Source organism: Salminus brasiliensis, chromosome 12 (genome assembly GCF_030463535.1).
Source record: "Salminus brasiliensis chromosome 12, fSalBra1.hap2, whole genome shotgun sequence".
Lineage (NCBI taxonomy): Eukaryota > Metazoa > Chordata > Actinopteri > Characiformes > Bryconidae > Salminus > Salminus brasiliensis.
Window position 1 is genome coordinate 38,471,062 of NC_132889.1, and position 18,055 is coordinate 38,489,116.

Sequence of the window (18,055 nt, forward strand, 5' to 3'; positions counted from 1 at the left end):
TCACTCAAAGAACCCTTTGTAGAACCTTACTGTTAAGAGTCTATTATGCTATGGGCTGGTGTTTAGTCTATGCTTAGTCTTGCTTATATTATATGTCCAAATGTTTGTGGACACCCCTCATAATGAATGCATTTCACTACTACGAACACACACAGCTTGTCTAGTCCCTGTAGAGAAGAAGTACTGCCAATAGAATAGGACTCCCTGGAGCAGATAGTAAACATGAACCTATTAGCTCCATGCTGCCTAATGCCAGGTGTGGGCTAGAGGGGTATAAAGGCCCCCAGCATTGAGCTCTGGAGGAACTGGGATGAGTTGGGGGGGTGTTGATCATCATCATTCAACATCCTGACCTCACTAATGTTGCAGAATTCAATCAAAAGTAGAAAGTCTAGAGTCAGTTACAGTCTTTTTAATCCCCTTGATTTCAGAAGAAGCAGTGGATGAGCAGGTGTCCCAATACTTTTGTCTACAGTTATTCCTTTACTTCAAATGTAGTCAATCAGTGACGACGTGTGGTGCTTTTATTTAGTTTCACACTGAAGCTACAAAGCTTATCTAACACAATAAGGTCAAAAAGACATTTTGGGGGACACAGGCGTTTCATGAGCAGACATGATCACCCCAAGGCCCTAAGACCCTAAGGACCCAGCATTGAGCTGTGGGGCTCTCCAGAGTGATGATGATATCTTTGAGCTTTGTGATGAGTTGGAGTGGCATAACCAACATCATCCAACATCAGTACACGACCTCACGGATGCTCTCGCTCTAATGGGCTTGAATGCAATCAAATCCTCCTCACAGCAATGCTGCTCCAAAACCCAGTAGGAAAAAAGAATAATAAAAGGTCCCTGAGGAGTAGAGGCTGTTACAGCAGAGAAGGCGGACAATAATTATCTATTGATAATTATTTTACGGAGAAACACTGAAAGAGCAGGTGTCCACATACTTTTGCCTTTTGACTTTTCAGTGTTGCACACTGTATAAAAGAATCGGAAGTGCCTTCAGACAGTCAAAGCTTACTGCTGTGAAATATTTTATTTATTCTCTGCTTTCTGGACAGTAAACATCAAAGATGGACAAACGAGACGGTGCTCAAAACGCTTCTGCAAAACCTATGATCAAAAAGGACGTCTTAAAAAAAGCTTGTTACATTATTTTTTATGATTTTTTTTATAAAAGTGTATTCATGCTAAACTGTGCTTCTGTATTTTTGTACCATAAACATCAAAAGCTTGTTAAGAAAACAGTGTGTAACAGTCTGTGGCTTCTGTAATAATTTCCTTAAGAAAAAGAAAATGACAGAAATCATATAAAACATCAACCAAGTTCCAAACACCAGCAACCTTCACAAACAACATCGCTTTCTCAACCACAACTTTTCCAACATTTCCATGACCACCGAACCCCAAACACACATCCTGTCTCAGAAAGCTGGAACATTATTGCTGCCTTATGCAACCATACCAACACCCTGAGAACCCCGAGAGAGTGAAGCGTGGAAGGCACTTCATGACCAGCGTCCAGAACGGCTCTGCACTCAGCCCAATTTATCATTATTATTGTTATAATTATTTTTTTAAACAAATACATTTGCCTGTCTGACCACACGACTGGTCACAACTGGGACCTTCAGCACCTTTAAATTTGATCCAAACCAGGAATTCTGGACATTCTGGGCTGAAGAACACTTGCTCTTCCAGGATAATCCCAGGAGTCTGATTAAATAAATCAATAGAGCCTATAGGAGTGTCCACTAAAACATCAGTGGCCCTGTACTGAGGGGGCGGAGCCACACAAGACCTACAGCTGGGCAAGATGAGCATGTTTATAGGTATTATTACAGGTACAGGTACTAATTAGAGGAGCTCCACCGGTGACATCCCACATATATAAACAACAACAACAACAACAACAACAACAAGTCATGGCCACATCTTACTTAAGTAGTGGCCACAACTTAACTATCTAATTAATTATCTTAATTATCTCACTCCCATAATATTTATGCAAGAGGGTCAGCAGCCGGGCTCCAAATGTTTTTCCGGATATGTTGTGGACCCGGTCAGACCTGCAGTGGATTAGTTGGGCGTAGTTCAGTGCAGTGGGTGAAATGTTACCTACAGAAATCGTCTGCACTTATTTTTGTAAATAAATAAATCATTAAAATAATAAACATCAGGTCATACCGCCCCACCCCCACCACCACAAACCACACCTACATAAACCTCTATAAAGATCAACAAGGCGTATTCCATCAGACGTCAGTCAAACAAACACTTTCCAAGGTGAAAGATCATCAACATTGGCAAAGGCAGAATTTATGAAGGTTTATGGAGGTTAATGTAGGGGTCAGACAGCCTTAGAACTGCTGCCCTTCAGTAAAGTGGTAAGCTGTGTTGCTGTCATAAGAAAGCCTTGTATCTCAAGTTTTTAAAACACTTGAATTATTAAAGTTAATCATTTTGAACCATTTCTTTTGGTCCTTCTATTAATAATAGATCATTTGTTTATTTAAATAATGAAAATAAGAAGGGTAAGAGAAAAGCAGATACAAGATTTTAATGCGACAGCAATGAAGTAAACGTTTGGGCTGCCCTGTTCGACGTTCCTGTGCTCATGTGTACTACAGTATTCAACAGGAAATTATTATTATTATTATGGTATTTTAGAAAAAGTTTAGATGCACTTTGTTTATTTACTGAATTTAACATCTTTAAAAACACAAAATCTGCCAGAATTTCTGTACATGCTGCATTTTGTTTTCAAATGTTAAATTTAGCAAACAAACCAAACCCATACATATATAAATAAAATGTATGTCTTTGTACACACACACACATATATATAATGTGTGTATGTAGGCGTGTGTACAAAGACATACATATTATTTATATATGTATATATAAATAAATATGTATGATATATGAAATATATATATATATATATATATGAAAAAAAAAACACATTAGGCTGCCCAAGCTTTTCCATATTAGTCATGTATCATATTATATCATAAGCAGTTACTGTTATATGAAAAAAATCTTAAATCTCGAAAACGTCGGCTTAAATTTACATTAAATGTAAAAAGATTTTATCCAAAATAATTCTGGACCATTTTTCAGTCCAGGATAAAGAGGCTGTATATATATGACGTGAGGCTGATTGTTTTAAATGGAAAACGACAAAACAGTGAAGGAGGTAAAGTTTTCAAACGACAATAAGAATATAAACATCATCATCACAAACAGCAACAAAAACAACCCAGGTTTTTTTTTTTTTTTGTTTTTTTTTTACATGAATAATGACACTTCACTATGACATCCCTATACAAATATACAAACATATAGTACATGTACGCATCAAGTTCACAAATGTACATTTCTGGAGGGTTTTAATATTACTTGGAGGTGCTTAACATTCGTGAGTGGTTGTACAACAAGGAACAAAACAAACAAACAAACAAACAAACAAACAATCGAGAAGAAAAAAACACATGACTTTTGCAAAGTACACAGAAAGGCTTCAGTACGCCACCTGCTCCCGCGCCATCCAGGAGTCCAGCTCGCTCAGTTTCGAGCACAACAGTGAATCGAGGTCCTGCAGAGTAAGTGCATCTTCTTCCCTGGAGGAGGCCCAAACACCTCGGCGCGTTCTGCCTGCCCCAGAATTCCCTGCTGCTTTCCTCTGAGCTGCGCCCACTCCTGCTGAACCAACCAGAGGCTTTCTGGGCTTCCTGGCCACACCCAGTTCGGGGAATTCAACAAAGCGCTTCATCCGTTTCTGACCAATCAGGGACTGGGAACCGTCCCGCCGGCTCAGAGGCACCTCGAATATGGTCTCCAAACGCCTGGAGGACGAAACGGCGACACAGTCTTGACAATGAGAAGCAACACATGGACTAAACCTAAACCCAGTCTGAAAATTCATTAATTATTATTATTATTATTATTATTATTATTATTAATGAAAGGTCGTCGGCACCAGCCGGCTTTTATTCAAACGAAGGCTCGACAGATATGTACTGTTCAACCTAATAAGCTGGAGGACATAAATTCTGTCCTGATACTGAAGCTGTGAAACGAACTTCCCCTGTGTGTCCGAACGGCAGAGTCACGACTGAGACCCAGTGTCTTCAGTCTGGGTTTGAGGACAGCGAGCGTTGGACTCTGCTGTTCGGACACCCAGGGGAAGCTCGTTCCACCACTTCGGTGCAGGACAGTAAAAAGTCTGGACGCTCGTCTTCCGTGGATCTTAAAGGATGGTGGTCGAGCCGAGCCGTACTTGAAGCTGGAAGGGCTCTCGGTGCAGATCGGCTTTTGACCATCACCATCAAGTACGGAGGTGCTGGCTGGTCCAGTCTTGGCTTTGTAGACCAGAGTCAGGGTTCTGAATCTGATGCGGGCAGCAATGCCACCAAATCACCAACTAACAGGGCTGTTTGAATAAAGCTGATTTTCAGGAAAAATAAGAACAAACTCTTTACAGGATCAGTACAGTGCTGCAAATGCCACTTTACTTCTGAAGTCAAAGTCAGGGACCTCTATCTATTTATTTGTAAAAACACTTTACACAGACTTATACAGGGGGCAGTGGTGCTCAGCGCTTAGAGCTCCAGGCTGCAGATGACATGGTTGTGGGTTCGATACCAGGGCTGAGCAAGCTGCCACTGTTGGGCCCTTGAGCAAGGCCCTTTACCCTCTCTGCTCCCTGGGCGCTGGAGTTGGCTGCCCACCGCTCTGGGTGTGTGTGTGTGTTCACAACCACAGATGGGTCAAATGCGGAGGACATTTCACTGTACAGTGTATAGTGACAAATACTTGCACCTTTACCTTTTTTACTCTTACATTTCCCCAAATGACTAATCTTATGCTTACAGTTGTTTAATGTTTTTTTTTAAATGCTGATGTTTGTTGTTGCAGTTTTGACAATAATGTTGACTTTGAAAGAAAGAAAGAAAATAAATAAAAAAATTATAAAAATAATAATAAGTAATACAAACATCCTGGAGTCTCTGTACAGGATTTCATTTTAACCTGGAGTGCCAATTTTTTGCATTTACCTGTAAATAGTCTATCACTCAACTTTAAAATGCAATCCAAACATAAAGACCAATCTAATAAGAATATTATGTTTTTGTCAGTAAATTCAATATGCATATAATATATGCAGTCACACACACACACACACACACACACACACACACACACACACACACACACACACACACACACACACACCTTTAAAACCCCAGATCTGCTAAAAATAAAGGTCTTATATTATTTACGCTCTACTGGCTCATGGTGTGTCATGCTTGGTCCCTGCTGATTGCCATTTGCCATGTAATTTGTGGACTAGGTCTACAAATACAAGGAAGCTGCTGGTCTTTCATGCAAAAAAATAAACATTAAGCTTATCTGTAAATAATATTGAAATAATAATAAAAAAAATAATAATAATTCTTCAGTCAAGTTTATCAAGTAGATAAGCTAGGCCTCATCTGCTGGGACACTGAATTTCCCCACTGTGGGACTAATAAAGGATCTTATCTAAAAGCCTCATCAAACCTACACGACTCAGAGAAAGGCTATATTCATTATTTTGTGTGTTTATTATACTTTTATGGTGAGAAATCTTATTGAACACCTAATATTACTGGATGCAAATCTGTTAGACAACGAAACCCAACCCCCTTTGGCACTTTACACTCCCACCAAGAGTGTGAAGCGCGTCATCAGACTCACCCTTCAGGAGGTTTGCTGAAGTTCTTGTTTGTGTAGATTTCCTCCACACTGAAATCCTTTTTCTTTATCCTGGAGAAACAAAATATTTGAATCTGGAGAAACACAAACAGCACACCTCCTTTTAAACCTCACACTAAAGGCCAGATTTATGCTTCTGCGCCGAATCTATGCCATAGCCCCCCCACCCCCAGGACTGTAACAACGTGCTGCAGCAAAGCAGACCACAGCATCATTCTCACCTTTACCACCATTTTTAACTGCAGTTAGATGAACATGGATCATGGGAACACTGAAAGACAATAAACAGCTTCCCTCCTCCTCTTTTGCCTCAGTTTCAGTCGCCGCTGTTTGTAAGTCAACATGGTTGCTTTAAGAACGGTGTTTTGGCTGCAGTGCGATGCAGACGCGGTATAAACAGCGGTGTGGACACTTGGGCAGAATATGCCATAGACTCGACACGGAAGCATAAACTCTGCCTCAACACAGCATGCAGTGACAGACCTGATGGCCTTAGGGAGGCCCATTGGTGTGAGGTTGTACTGGGGTTTGGGGAGAGTTTTCCGGATGCGGATAGAGGACACTTTTCTTCTCTCTACTTGTTTGTCATCAGTCTGAAAAGAGTCACATAAAAACAGCATTCTATTGTCAGCATATTGACTAATTTATAAAAGAAGCTGATTTTAATTATTATTAAAAATTATATAACGTCTTAGGAATTATAGAATTTGGCGTATTTAAAAATAAGCCCTTAGGGCAGACTGGCTTGTCCAAACATTTGACTGGTACCAGCATTCTATTGGCCGCATATTGGGTCATATATAAAAGATGATGATTTTAATAATTAAAAATTAGTTACAAAAATAAAATCTACAACAAATTTTATATACCGTCTAAGGAATTTAGGAATTTGGCGGATTTAAAAACAAGCCCTTAGGCAGACTGGTTTGTCTAAACATTTGACTGGTACCATGCAAAGGTAAAAATGAAAAACAGTATATTGGGGCATTATAAAAGAAGCTATTTTAATAATTAAACGTTATTTACTATAAATAAAATCCACAACTTCCCCTTTTACTAGAAATGCAGTGGATCAGTCAAGAAGTTTACTTCTTCACTTTTACTAATGTACATAAGTAACTAAAAGGCCACCATCATCAGGTTATATGTTTCCATTAGCTTGTTCATAGCTACATTAGCTTCGTTGAAACACTTGTTTGGTAAACGGTCAACTTAAGATTAAAAACAGGGACAAACTATATGATCACCAACTATATGATGGTCACCTTGATCTCAGAATCCGACAAAGCTTTCTCCTCAGATATTGCTCTGGATGAAAGCTCAAGGCTGAAGCTGGGTCGCTCATCTTCCTCACATTCTCGCTGGACCACTCCATCAGCCTCCACTGGAACAGGCTCAAACACACTGGAGGAAGACAGGGGGAAAACCGAATCGCTTAGTTGTTCACTACCTGACAAAAACTGGCACCCGCCAACAAATCCTGTAGCTCACAGCTCAGATCACACATCAGCTTTAGTCATTAGTGCAATTCTCTGCTCTTATCTAAAGAATTCTATGGTTACAGTGAATAAAACAAGTGATGGAGGGAGGCCTGTCTGCTGTTTTGGGGGCTAGTCTGAACGTACATTACTTTTATAACATATAGACCTACACCAGCACTCGACCGCTCAGAATCAATTTAGTTTAAAGGCCAGGGATGCAACAACTAATCAACATAGTCGGCTAAAATCGTCGACCAAATTAGCTGACATTAGTGAGGATACAATTGTACGGTCTGTAAACACTGAGCCATGAGAGCCAGAAGGCAACACATCGAGTACAGCCTCACACCTGCAGCTCCATCACTCTGGTGTCTGAGTGGAGAGCAGAGCTCTACTAGTGGGAGGAGTGGGAGTCTCATGAGTCTCAGTGCACACAGGAGCACTCTTCAGGTAAGTCCCCCAGAGAGGTTATAAAGAGATAAAGAGCTCTCGCTGAACATGGTGGTTGATTACAAATAAGACCCGCCTTTTAACAAAAAGGGCCAATCAGCTGGTCACTTGGTCACTCCACAAAGGGTTGATGATATTGTGGCTCAGCAATATTGAGACTCCACCCAGAGTGTGTCAAAACATAAAAAAGTTAAATACAAACGAAGCAGAAACACCTACTGACTCCCTTTTTTTAATGATTTTTGTGAATTTTGTTTTGTTGTGATTTTATTGCTTGGGTTTTAGATTTTAACAGGAAAAGGCATTGGGCTTTTATTATAGTTTATAATACTTTAAATAAATAAATACATTTTACTATATATAAAAGTATTTAAATCTGCATTGCTGAAGTTTCAATGATTCCAAACTTTTGAATGCTAGTGCACATAAAGCTCTGGAAAAAATAAACTACCACCCTACCACCGTCTCTGGGTTTACTATTCATAGGCAATGTGTTTAAGGGAAGTTAACATTTGTGTTGCATTTCATAAACCATGGACAGAATTTCCTCTAAATTCCCAATAGAAATAAAAATAAAAATGTTATTTATAGCATTTATACATTTCTGCTAAAATAAAAAACGCAACGAAATGCTTAATTATATTATTATTATTATGCAAATAAGTTATTATTCAGATTTAAACACAGTACTAATATCTGAACTCTGAGAGCATTCAGAAATCACTATGGTGAAATAATAACCTCGACGGCCAATCACAGCTCTCATGTCTCGGCCGGCTTTCCACTAGTCTTTCACATTGCTGTTGAGACTTTATGCCATTGATAGTCTGCAGATTCAGGAAACTCAGCTTTGTTTGATGAAATGTCTGGAATTAAACAGTAATTATTATTATTAAATAATAAAATGATTAAATTAAATTATAAAAAAAATTGTAATTTTTTGCAGAGCTGAATACATTCCAGTCCAGGATATCCCGTCCCACTTAAAGGTTAGGCAACATGAATTTGAATCATTTTAAATACCGTCTTAGGAACTGAAGAATTTGGCACATTTAATAATTTAAGCCCTTAGGCAGAGCGGTCTATCCAAACATACATCAACATCTGGGCGTGAGTTTTGGAAGAAGCATGTGGGAATGTGGGGGATTACCTGCATGGAGATGATACAGAGGCAGAGGACTGCTCAGGAGTGTGAGGGACACTGGCGGAGAAAGCAGGAATGGCTGTGAGGGTTGGGGAGGTGGGGGATTTCAGGAAAGAGGGTGATGAGGACTTTGTTAAACTACGTGGAGAGGTACAGTCGAGGCCATGGCCATCGTCACTACGTCCTTGGCTTGACTTCTTGGACAGGAAGGCTAGGGGACTGGACAAAAAGGTGGAGGCGAGGGTTGTGAGGGAGTTGGAGTGCGAATACGGGCACACTTCCTTGCGGAGGCACAAGGGGGCGATCTCCCGCTCTATTTCCACGCTACACACAGTGTGTCTGCGGGCACGTTTGGACGGAGAGTGAGGATGAGGAGTATGCGGTGGTGCGGGGCAGGACTTTTTGGGCGGAGAAGGAGGAACTGGGTCATGCAAGGGCAGCAAAGGTGTGCGGTCACTGTGCAAGAGGAACGGGATGTCGGGACAGGAAAAGCTTCGCAGGAGACGACTGGAGCCGCTACCTGACGCCGCTGCTGCCACCGCTGCTGCCACCGCTGCCGCCGCTTGAGATTCCTCGAGATTCTGAGTCTGCTCATCTTGATCTTCTTGAGCAGCTTTCTTCTTTGCCAAGGAGATGCACCGTCTCCTCTGCCGGTCCACCTTCAGGTTCTTCTCCTTTCTTGCCAAATGTCCATCATCATCATCATCATCATCATCATCACCCTGGTCATTTAAAGCCTGAAGGTGCATGGATGTTGACTTGGACACAGAGGAGGTGCCATTTCTCTCCTCAGCAGGGGTGCCCATTTTCCCCAACCTTCTTGTTACCCTGCTGTGGACTGGTCTTGCTGTCGGCCACAGGGCTGTAGAAGCAGAGTTTACAGGCGGCAGCATTAGAGCCCCATTTCGGTCGTCGGCTTCCGTGTCAACCTGCAGAGTAAAGGACATTGACACCCTCGGCTCCTCAATTGCATCAGTAGTTCTTTTAGCTGCTCTGGTTTCTGACCGGTTGACGTCGCCCGTTGACTTTTTAGTATGCGGCCCAATTGAAGAAGCCCCTGGAGCGGCACTGGCAGCCTCGGGTTTCTGCGCAGCTTGGCGAACATTGTTTCTCCGAGTAATTTTCGAACATTCCTGATTGATGGCGTCGCTCAATTCCGCAGGATCTCGGTGCCCAACTGTGGCTGAAGGTTCTCCGGCCTTTCCAGCTACAGAGTGGGCTTCCACTCTTCTATCCCAGTCCTCAGTTGTCCTTACTTTACACAGCATCACTTTGCACCGTCTTGTCGTCTTTTGAGATCTAGTGGACTTCCCCAAAGGCTCGTCGCCAACCATCCTCTGCGGGCTCGTGGATTTTATGGACTTGCCAGCTTCTACAGAGGCGAAATCAGCACACTGGCCACTCGTGCTGACCAGGTCTGCACCGTTACCCTGCAAACTGTTATCCATCAAGGCACTTTTCGTGGCGTCTGCAGAAGACGAGTGGTCGCTGGTGCTGTGTTGGATCCCCAAGGCTGTCGGTGGTCTACACTGAGCATCTCTCCGACTTTTACTCCGAGATGCTCTTTCTTGTCTCTCCACCGATGCACAAGGGTCCGGCCTCTCTGGGATGGGTCCCATCATCCGCAGAACAACTTGAGCTTTACAAATACCTATAGATAAGTTCTCGGAGGCTTGGACCTTCTTCCGTTTACCAACAGACGCCACATTCCCGTCCATTCTTGCTAGAGTGAGAGTTGGGGATTCCTCCACACCCAATCTGCTGTCCATCCTGGTCCTTTTGGAACTACTCATCGCCTTCTTGGCCAGTTCCTCTTTCCTCAACTCTCCGACTACGCTCGTCTTCGGCGTGTCTTTCCTTTTCCTCCCAGTCCCACAGCCTGGAGTCAGAACTTCCTTGGCTTTGGACAAAGGTTGAATTTGTGCTTTATTGTTAGATTTTGACTTTGAGACGTTTCCTGATTTTGAGACATCATCCAATCTCTCAGACAAAGTCACAGATGCTTTCTTAACGGATTTCACAAGGGGCAGTTCTTCTGATGGAGGTTTTGATGTTTTTCTAGGGCTTATCTTGATGGGCATCCTCAAACTTGGCTCCTTACTGTCCAACAGGCCTTTCCTATCTCCGTCTTCAGTCAAAGCGAGTGGTAAAAAAGATGAGGTATTTTGATGTGTAGCTTCATGACTCGGCGACCTTATGCCAAGGGTGTGTGCCATGTCTGTTAATGCAACGAGGAGTCTCGGTTTGGTAAATCCAGATGTTTCCTGAGCTAAATTAGACCGGTCACTTTGTTCAGACGTTGAGGTAGCTTCATAGAGTTCCTTTTCAGATGCTGGTTCATCATGTGACATGATCTGTTCCTGGACACTTAAAGGCCCTAATGGTTCTCGAGACCCACTGGACGACAAATCTGTGGTGTTTGAAGAACCGTCCTGTGGTAAGGACTGGGACAAATCTGGAAGACCATCCTTTCTTTGTTGACCTTCTGATTGCATGACCTTATTGTCGTCCGAGTCGCTTAGATTCCCAGAGTTTGTGTTGAACCGAAGTCTCTGGACAACTGTGGACTCTCTCTGAGGGGTATATTTAGTCTCGTCCTTTGAGAACACCTCTTCTGTCCCATCCTTATCTACATCAGCTCGTCCCTCCTCTGTTCTGGATGAACTGTCTTTATTGAACCCAGCCACCTGCTCACGATGGCTAGGTAGGGCGTTTGAGAGCGAAGAGTCACTGGGCTTGAAAAGTCTAACAGGACTCATGACGATCTCAGTGAAGCTTGCCATTTTGGACTTGAATGACTGGAGAAGGGGGCCGATCACCCATCTCTTTGCTGGTGGAGGACTTCCTGTGCATTTTGTCTCAAAGTCCACTGAAGTGAGGCTGTGCTCTTCAACAGCGGTCGAATCTTTAGAGACGTGCGACTGCGTGGTTATAGAGGGCAACTCCAACTTCCGCTTACAGCCTCTCACGGTCTTCTCTCTGCAATCAAAGCAAATGAAAGAAGGGCATAGGTTTATATATATATTTAAAAAAAAGAATAATAAAAAAACTACAAGTGACAAATTATAATCCACAAATGATCCAGAACGGGAGTGCATGCCAATTTATCAAATTTAAAAATACAGACCACATTTTTTAAAGAAAATAAAAATACAAATCATAATAATAATAATAATAATAATAATAAAAGAAAAATCCCTGTAATCAACTCACCCAGGCCACTGAATCTCACCAGTATCTTCATGGCTTTTCTGTAAGTTTATATAAAATAAATAAACCAATTAAAAATAACAAATAATAATAATAATAATAATAATAATAATAATAATAATAATTTGCTCAATTGAACATTAAAAACATTTAAATTAGGGCTGCACAATATATCGGTTCAGCATCTTCAGCACAATATTAACATCAAAGCACATGCAGTGTCACGTAAGGCAATTTGAAATAAACGTCCCGTCTTTGATGTTTGATACAAAAGGGAAATTCATACTTCTCATCTTCCATGACATCAAAGACAGGTTATATTGGCCCAATATAATTGATTTTACTCCAAAATGTGATTCACAGAGTGCATTATTAATATCGTGGCATGTTGGATCTTTGACCTGGTGAAAATCCAAGCATTTTTAATATCACAATATGTAATTTATATATGCTAAATTAAGCAACCAAACAGTAATCATGCATGAGATTGTGCTACAGTGTGACTTTTTTACACTGAGAACATCTAAAAAGCATCATTTAGGATGTCAAAGTTTTTAATTAAACTGTATTAACAAAAAAATCCAACTGATCTTTACATTATGTCAAACTTTCATAAGAAGGGACCAAAATTGGGCAATATTAACACTGAAATGTTCTCACCTCCTGTAAAATGACCATTTTGGAGATACAATATTTAGGCATTCTGTTCTGACTGTGATTTTACATCATTTTAAACTAAACTAAATGCTGATCTGGGCAGCAAGTGTCAGTCTCCACTATTAACACTCCCACAGAAAGTGGTGGTGGTTCTCCATCACTGTGTTCATCACTAGAACATATCCAAAGTTCTCCTCATGGAGTCTAGTGTTATTTAGAGTTCTCCTCATGGAGTCTAGTGTTATTTAGAGTTCTCCTCAGATCAACACCTGGTTTGATGGTAAATCAGGGCTTAATGATGGTATGAGCTGCTGCTGCTGCTGATGGAGTTGAACACATCCTCCACGCTGTGCTGGCTGGACTGGGGGGCGTCCAGGAGAAACCTGGAGGAACCGAGCTCTGTTCTTCAGACTAGCTCACCGACAAGATCTCACTACTTTCTTTCTTCAGAATGAGAAGCTCTTGTTTCTCCTTTTTACTGGATTTATGTTCAGCTGCTTTATCTGTTCTGAGGAGATCTGGAGCTTCTGCAGTAAAACTCTCTCACTAATGAGGGAGCTAAAACTTCTGAACTGAGTGTAAAAGTGGCAGGAATGTCCTACAACTAAAGCCAAGCAGGAACGCAACAGAAACAGTCATCTGTCTGAACCTGTGAATCTGTGCACTGAACCATGAAGATTGAATAAGATCACTCGATTAAACCCAGACAAGCGAGTGTGAGCTACAGCCCGCGGTCATATATCCAGGATCTGACACACACACTCTGTGGGACAGTGAAACACGGGTGGGGGAGATTTGCCCTGCATTCTTCAGCGCTGACAGACCTGTGGAATCCTCTGTTCTCCGGCGGAGACAAACGTCTGCCCGTGTGGAAAGCAACCAGTGAAGCAAACCAGGGCCATTCAACCCTGTTCTAGCTTTAATGAATCATGATGGAAAATTATTATTAATATGTTTGGCTGCATCAGCTGTTTTGTTTTATACAGTCTTGTGCAAAAGTCTGGACACATCTGTTCACATTAGGTTTCACTGGTTTCAATAAATACTTTCCAGAAAAATCCAATATTTTTATTTATTTACTGAACAAATCTTTTGCACATTCAGAATTATTATTGTCATTAATTTATCATAAACTCCACTTCAACACAATAGCATCCCAAAACAACTAACTGTTGATCCGTGTAGTACACAGCCACCCCGTACCCAGCCTAGACACACTGAATTTGCATATTAGAGCTGTGTTTATTTTTTCTAACAGACTGTGCAATTATATTCTATATATAATATTATATGTATTATTATTGACTAAATATTAAATGTAATATCATTTATTAAATAGTGTAATTAAATATTTATATATATATATATATATATATATATATACACACACTATTTACATATACACACCATTAAGAATTTCCCCACTGCGGGACTAATAAAGGATTATCTTATCTTATTACACTACTAAAAACACAAGGGTAATAAAACAAGAACAGACCTTGCTTTCCCTCTCCTTCTGGATGAGGGATGTGTTCGGCGCTGGTGCTCTGGCACTATTCTCAGGCTCGTCTTTGCCCCGGAGAAGCCGCCCGCTTCTTCTGCGTGAAGACGACCCACCATCACCACAGCTGCAGAGAAACCACAGCATTGGTTAGCAATAAGAACGTCAATCTCTCTCTCTCTCTCTCTAACGATACGACTCTCAATAGAGTTTATGACATAATCACTATTCAATAAAATGATTCGACTCACGACTGACTCAATACAGTTCGGTTCAGGTGTGTGACATTATAAATGTAGTGATTTAATGTAAACAGTGAAACATGCAGGCCACACCTGTGCAAAACAGAGGAGCGACGGACAGCGTGGGGTCGGGGTTCAGCATGACGGACGGCACAGAGGACATCTTCCTCCATTGGCGTGACACTCTGAGGGATGCGCTCTTGGGAAGAGGTCAGCATGACCCCCGCAGTATCCCTTTGTACACCTCAACCTGCAAGAAGAGCAAGGTCCACTCAGTACAATCAGACTGCTGCCTTTAGCCCTGACATTTTCTTTTACTATTACTATTATTTATTCATGTATTTTTTTTATTATTATTACACATTTACACATGTTCTAAACAGCTGTAATTTCAACAGACGTTCAGGAAATAGTTTGCACCAACAGTTATCACACTGAACTCCTCTTCATTGTCCCGGGACAACTTTACAACATGTCTCACGTCCACCCTGCACCGCCTCTTTACGCATCTATATCATACATCTTTTAAACGTATAAGACTGTTTACAGTGCACATTTCACTTGCATTCAGTCCCTGTGTTCTACAGATTATTCAGTGGACCCTGCACAAGTATGATGAGGACTTCTGCAGGACTTTAGTGCATGTAGTTAAGTAGTAGGTTCATGCTCCAGACAGTTCTATTGTATTGGCAGCACGTCTCTACAGGGACTGGACAAGCTGACTGTGTGCATTTGCACATCTGTACAAGTGCAAGTAGTTGAATGCATTCAGCAGATAGGGGGTGTCCACTAACATTTGGACACTTAGTAAAGTCTATGAGGGTCTATGGAAGAGAATGTGTGCAATGGCACATGCATACAACACGCAGCAGAGCACAGCGCGTGCGAAATAAAATGGTCACTACAGTAGTCATATTTAACCAAATATGATATTACAAATTTACCTCGTCCGTTGTAAATATATAATAACCTTTATCTAGCTTAAACAACGAACTACAAATGCAATAATTAATTGTATTAATTTAACCAAACGTAGCTAGCTTAATGGAAATCTGGTTTTTCTACAAAAGCAGCTCACAATAGCTTAAAATTATGACTATATAATTAACTAGCTGTTTATTTACGATTAATATTTTAATCTTAACTGGCTACCCGTAACTAGAAACGTTGACGTTAGCTAGCATAGCTCATGCTAATGCTAACTAGCTAGCTAGCATTCGCTGAAAAACAATGAGCGCATTGTCAGATAGAGGGAGAATTAGAGAGACATTGCACAGTAACTTAGATGTAAGGTTGTTGTACATGTGAATTATATCGGCGGTTTCAGATTTAGGTGCTAATAAAGCGATTTTTGCCGATGATTACTTCGATTAGCATCGGTGGCTAGCTAACGCCGGACTGCGTGCAGTGTCTAAGGCTGGGGCGCCGAAAGCCGGCGGCTGCCCTGCAGTTAAACCGCGTAGCTATGCTACAGTATTTGCACTAGGGCACATTTTTACACACGATTAAAACTAAAAAGTGCAGATTTAGGATTTTTATCGATGTTTTTATCAAGGTGTTTATGTTACTAAACCGTGCTGCATTGAATATTTTTATTGAATTATTATTATTCGCACTAATATTACGTGGCGATTAACTGTGAAAAGAAAAACAGCGTGAATTTACTGCATTTGATATTATAAAATGTGTAAACAGCATTTTCTTCGTCTTTCTGGGCGAACTGTGGAGAAATTAGTCCCACGAAATAAAGCAAATGCGGCGGTGGCAAATCCAGGTCCAGGATGTAAAGATCCACCCCGGGGTTTTGCTGGGACGGCTACGCTGGCTGCTCCGCTCAGCTGCAGCGGCGCTATCCACGCAGTTGGAGCGAAATCCCGGGCTGGAGTCGTACTTTCCGGACTTTCTGGAGTCAGACAAGCCAATCAGCACCATGAGAGGGACCATATAGCTCCAGTATAGAATAGGGACTCCATTATACACGAAAACGGATTTATTACACAAAATAAAGCTATAACATATTTTGGTTTATTATTTAAAATAAATCGCATTTATATTAATCAAACTCTCACAATTAAAGTAACAAAGGATACATGGCTTACTTACTGAGCATTCCCAGTAAAACTGTGTAGCTATAACTGGAGCAGCCGGTGATGCGGTGTGTATAAACAAATAAAGCCCGCACATACCCGCAGCCTCCAGTGCGCATCCAGCCTCGCTAAAACCCAACTTCGGCTCGGTCTCGGTGTTTATTTTCTCAAAGGCTCCGAGTGGATGTTTGTATGACATTTCCACGCCGCCCAAGTTTCGCCATTTCAACCCGCTCCGTAGCTTACAGAGCGCCGACCGCGGCGACCAATCAGAGCCCCGTACGAAAGAGCGTACTCCAAAACAGCCCGCCTTCTGATCGACCTGGCCAATAGAAACGTAGGCGCCTAGAAGAGCTGGCCAATACGGTTGCAGTATCTAGATTGTTTTGGGCAAGCAGCCAATGGCTACGCAGCAAGTCGCCCCTTCCCACACTTGTCCCTGGGTGAACTTCGAGCAGTGGAGCAAAATATTTACAGTCCGGTCCGGCGCGCTGGTCAGCCTGAGAGGCCTGCTTACCGTATAAGTCCACTATTATTACTGACACTGTTAAAGCCATGCAGCTGCACACTGTAGCCCCCCCCCCACTACCTCTCTCTCTCTCTACTGGAGCTTCAAGGGGGAGGTTTCCGATAATGTGGCCAGGGAGGGTATGCGAGTCATTGCGTGTCTTTGTGTGTTAGAAATACACCATATGTCCAAATATTTGTGGACACACTGCACTGAGCTACTTATAAGTTTCCTCTATTATTGTTACAGATACACACAGCTTGTCTAGTCCCTGTAGAGAAGAAGTACTGCCAATAGAATAGGACTCTCTGCAGGAGCAGATCATCATCATGACCCTATTGGCTCCATGCTGCCTAATAATGCCAGGCGTGGGCTAGAGGGGTATAAAGCCCCCCAGCATTGAGCTGTGGAATCTCTGGAATGATGGAAGGGATGAGTAGGGAAGTTGGGTGATCATGATTCAACATCCTGACCTCACAACTCTCTTGTTGTTGAATGCAATCAAATCCTCACAGCAATGCTCCTCCTCCAAAATCTAGTAGAAAGTCTTCTTCTCTGGACAGTAGAGACAGTCACTCCAACAGAAGTAGGATCGGGGCTTTTTAATAGCCTTCATTTCAGAAGAAACGGTGAACAAGCAGGTGTCCCAATACTTTTGTCAATGTTGTGTCATTTTAAAAATGACAATTAAAAAAAAAAAATAATCTAAAGGTCCAACCGGGTCTGGAACCACATTCTTTGGACAGATAAAACTATGATTAAATTGAATATGGTGAAGGAAAGGAGAATGCTTATGACTATGATTCAACAGCATACCACATCATCTGTCAAACATGGTGGAGGCACTGTTATGGCATTGGCATGTACAGCTGAGCCTCCTTATTCCTAACTGTTTGGTGTGATAACGTTCTCTGAGGGAGCTTTCAGAGGCATCACTCCATGGTGTAAAAGAGGAGGAGGGGGTCCTAGATAGTGAGTGGAATTGAAAATGACAAAACTGAAGGCCAGAGAGA

The 18,055-nt window shown here is 41.7% G+C and overlaps 1 protein-coding gene across 3 annotated transcripts; it reads right to left on the bottom strand.

Moving 5' to 3' along the window:
• Window positions 1–1,019: 1,019 nt before the first annotated feature.
• prr14 (proline rich 14) lies at window positions 1,020–16,838 on the bottom strand. 3 transcript variants are annotated; one of them, XM_072693760.1, is made up of 9 exons: window positions 16,634–16,838; window positions 14,541–14,697; window positions 14,203–14,332; window positions 12,051–12,088; window positions 8,844–11,816; window positions 7,028–7,166; window positions 6,246–6,355; window positions 5,745–5,813; window positions 1,020–3,850 (listed from the first exon to the last, which is right to left on the bottom strand). In XM_072693760.1, the coding sequence occupies exons 2-9, from the start codon at window positions 14,663–14,665 to the stop codon at window positions 3,526–3,528; spliced, it is 3,909 nt and encodes a 1,302-aa protein (XP_072549861.1). In that variant the 5' UTR covers window positions 14,666–14,697; window positions 16,634–16,838; the 3' UTR covers window positions 1,020–3,525. The 3 variants fall into 3 exon arrangements, with proteins under 3 accessions (XP_072549861.1, XP_072549862.1, XP_072549863.1); XM_072693761.1 differs by having other exon boundaries at window positions 16,551–16,838; XM_072693762.1 differs by lacking the exon at window positions 16,634–16,838 and having other exon boundaries at window positions 14,541–16,316.
• Between the last annotated feature and the right edge of the window lie 1,217 nt (window positions 16,839–18,055).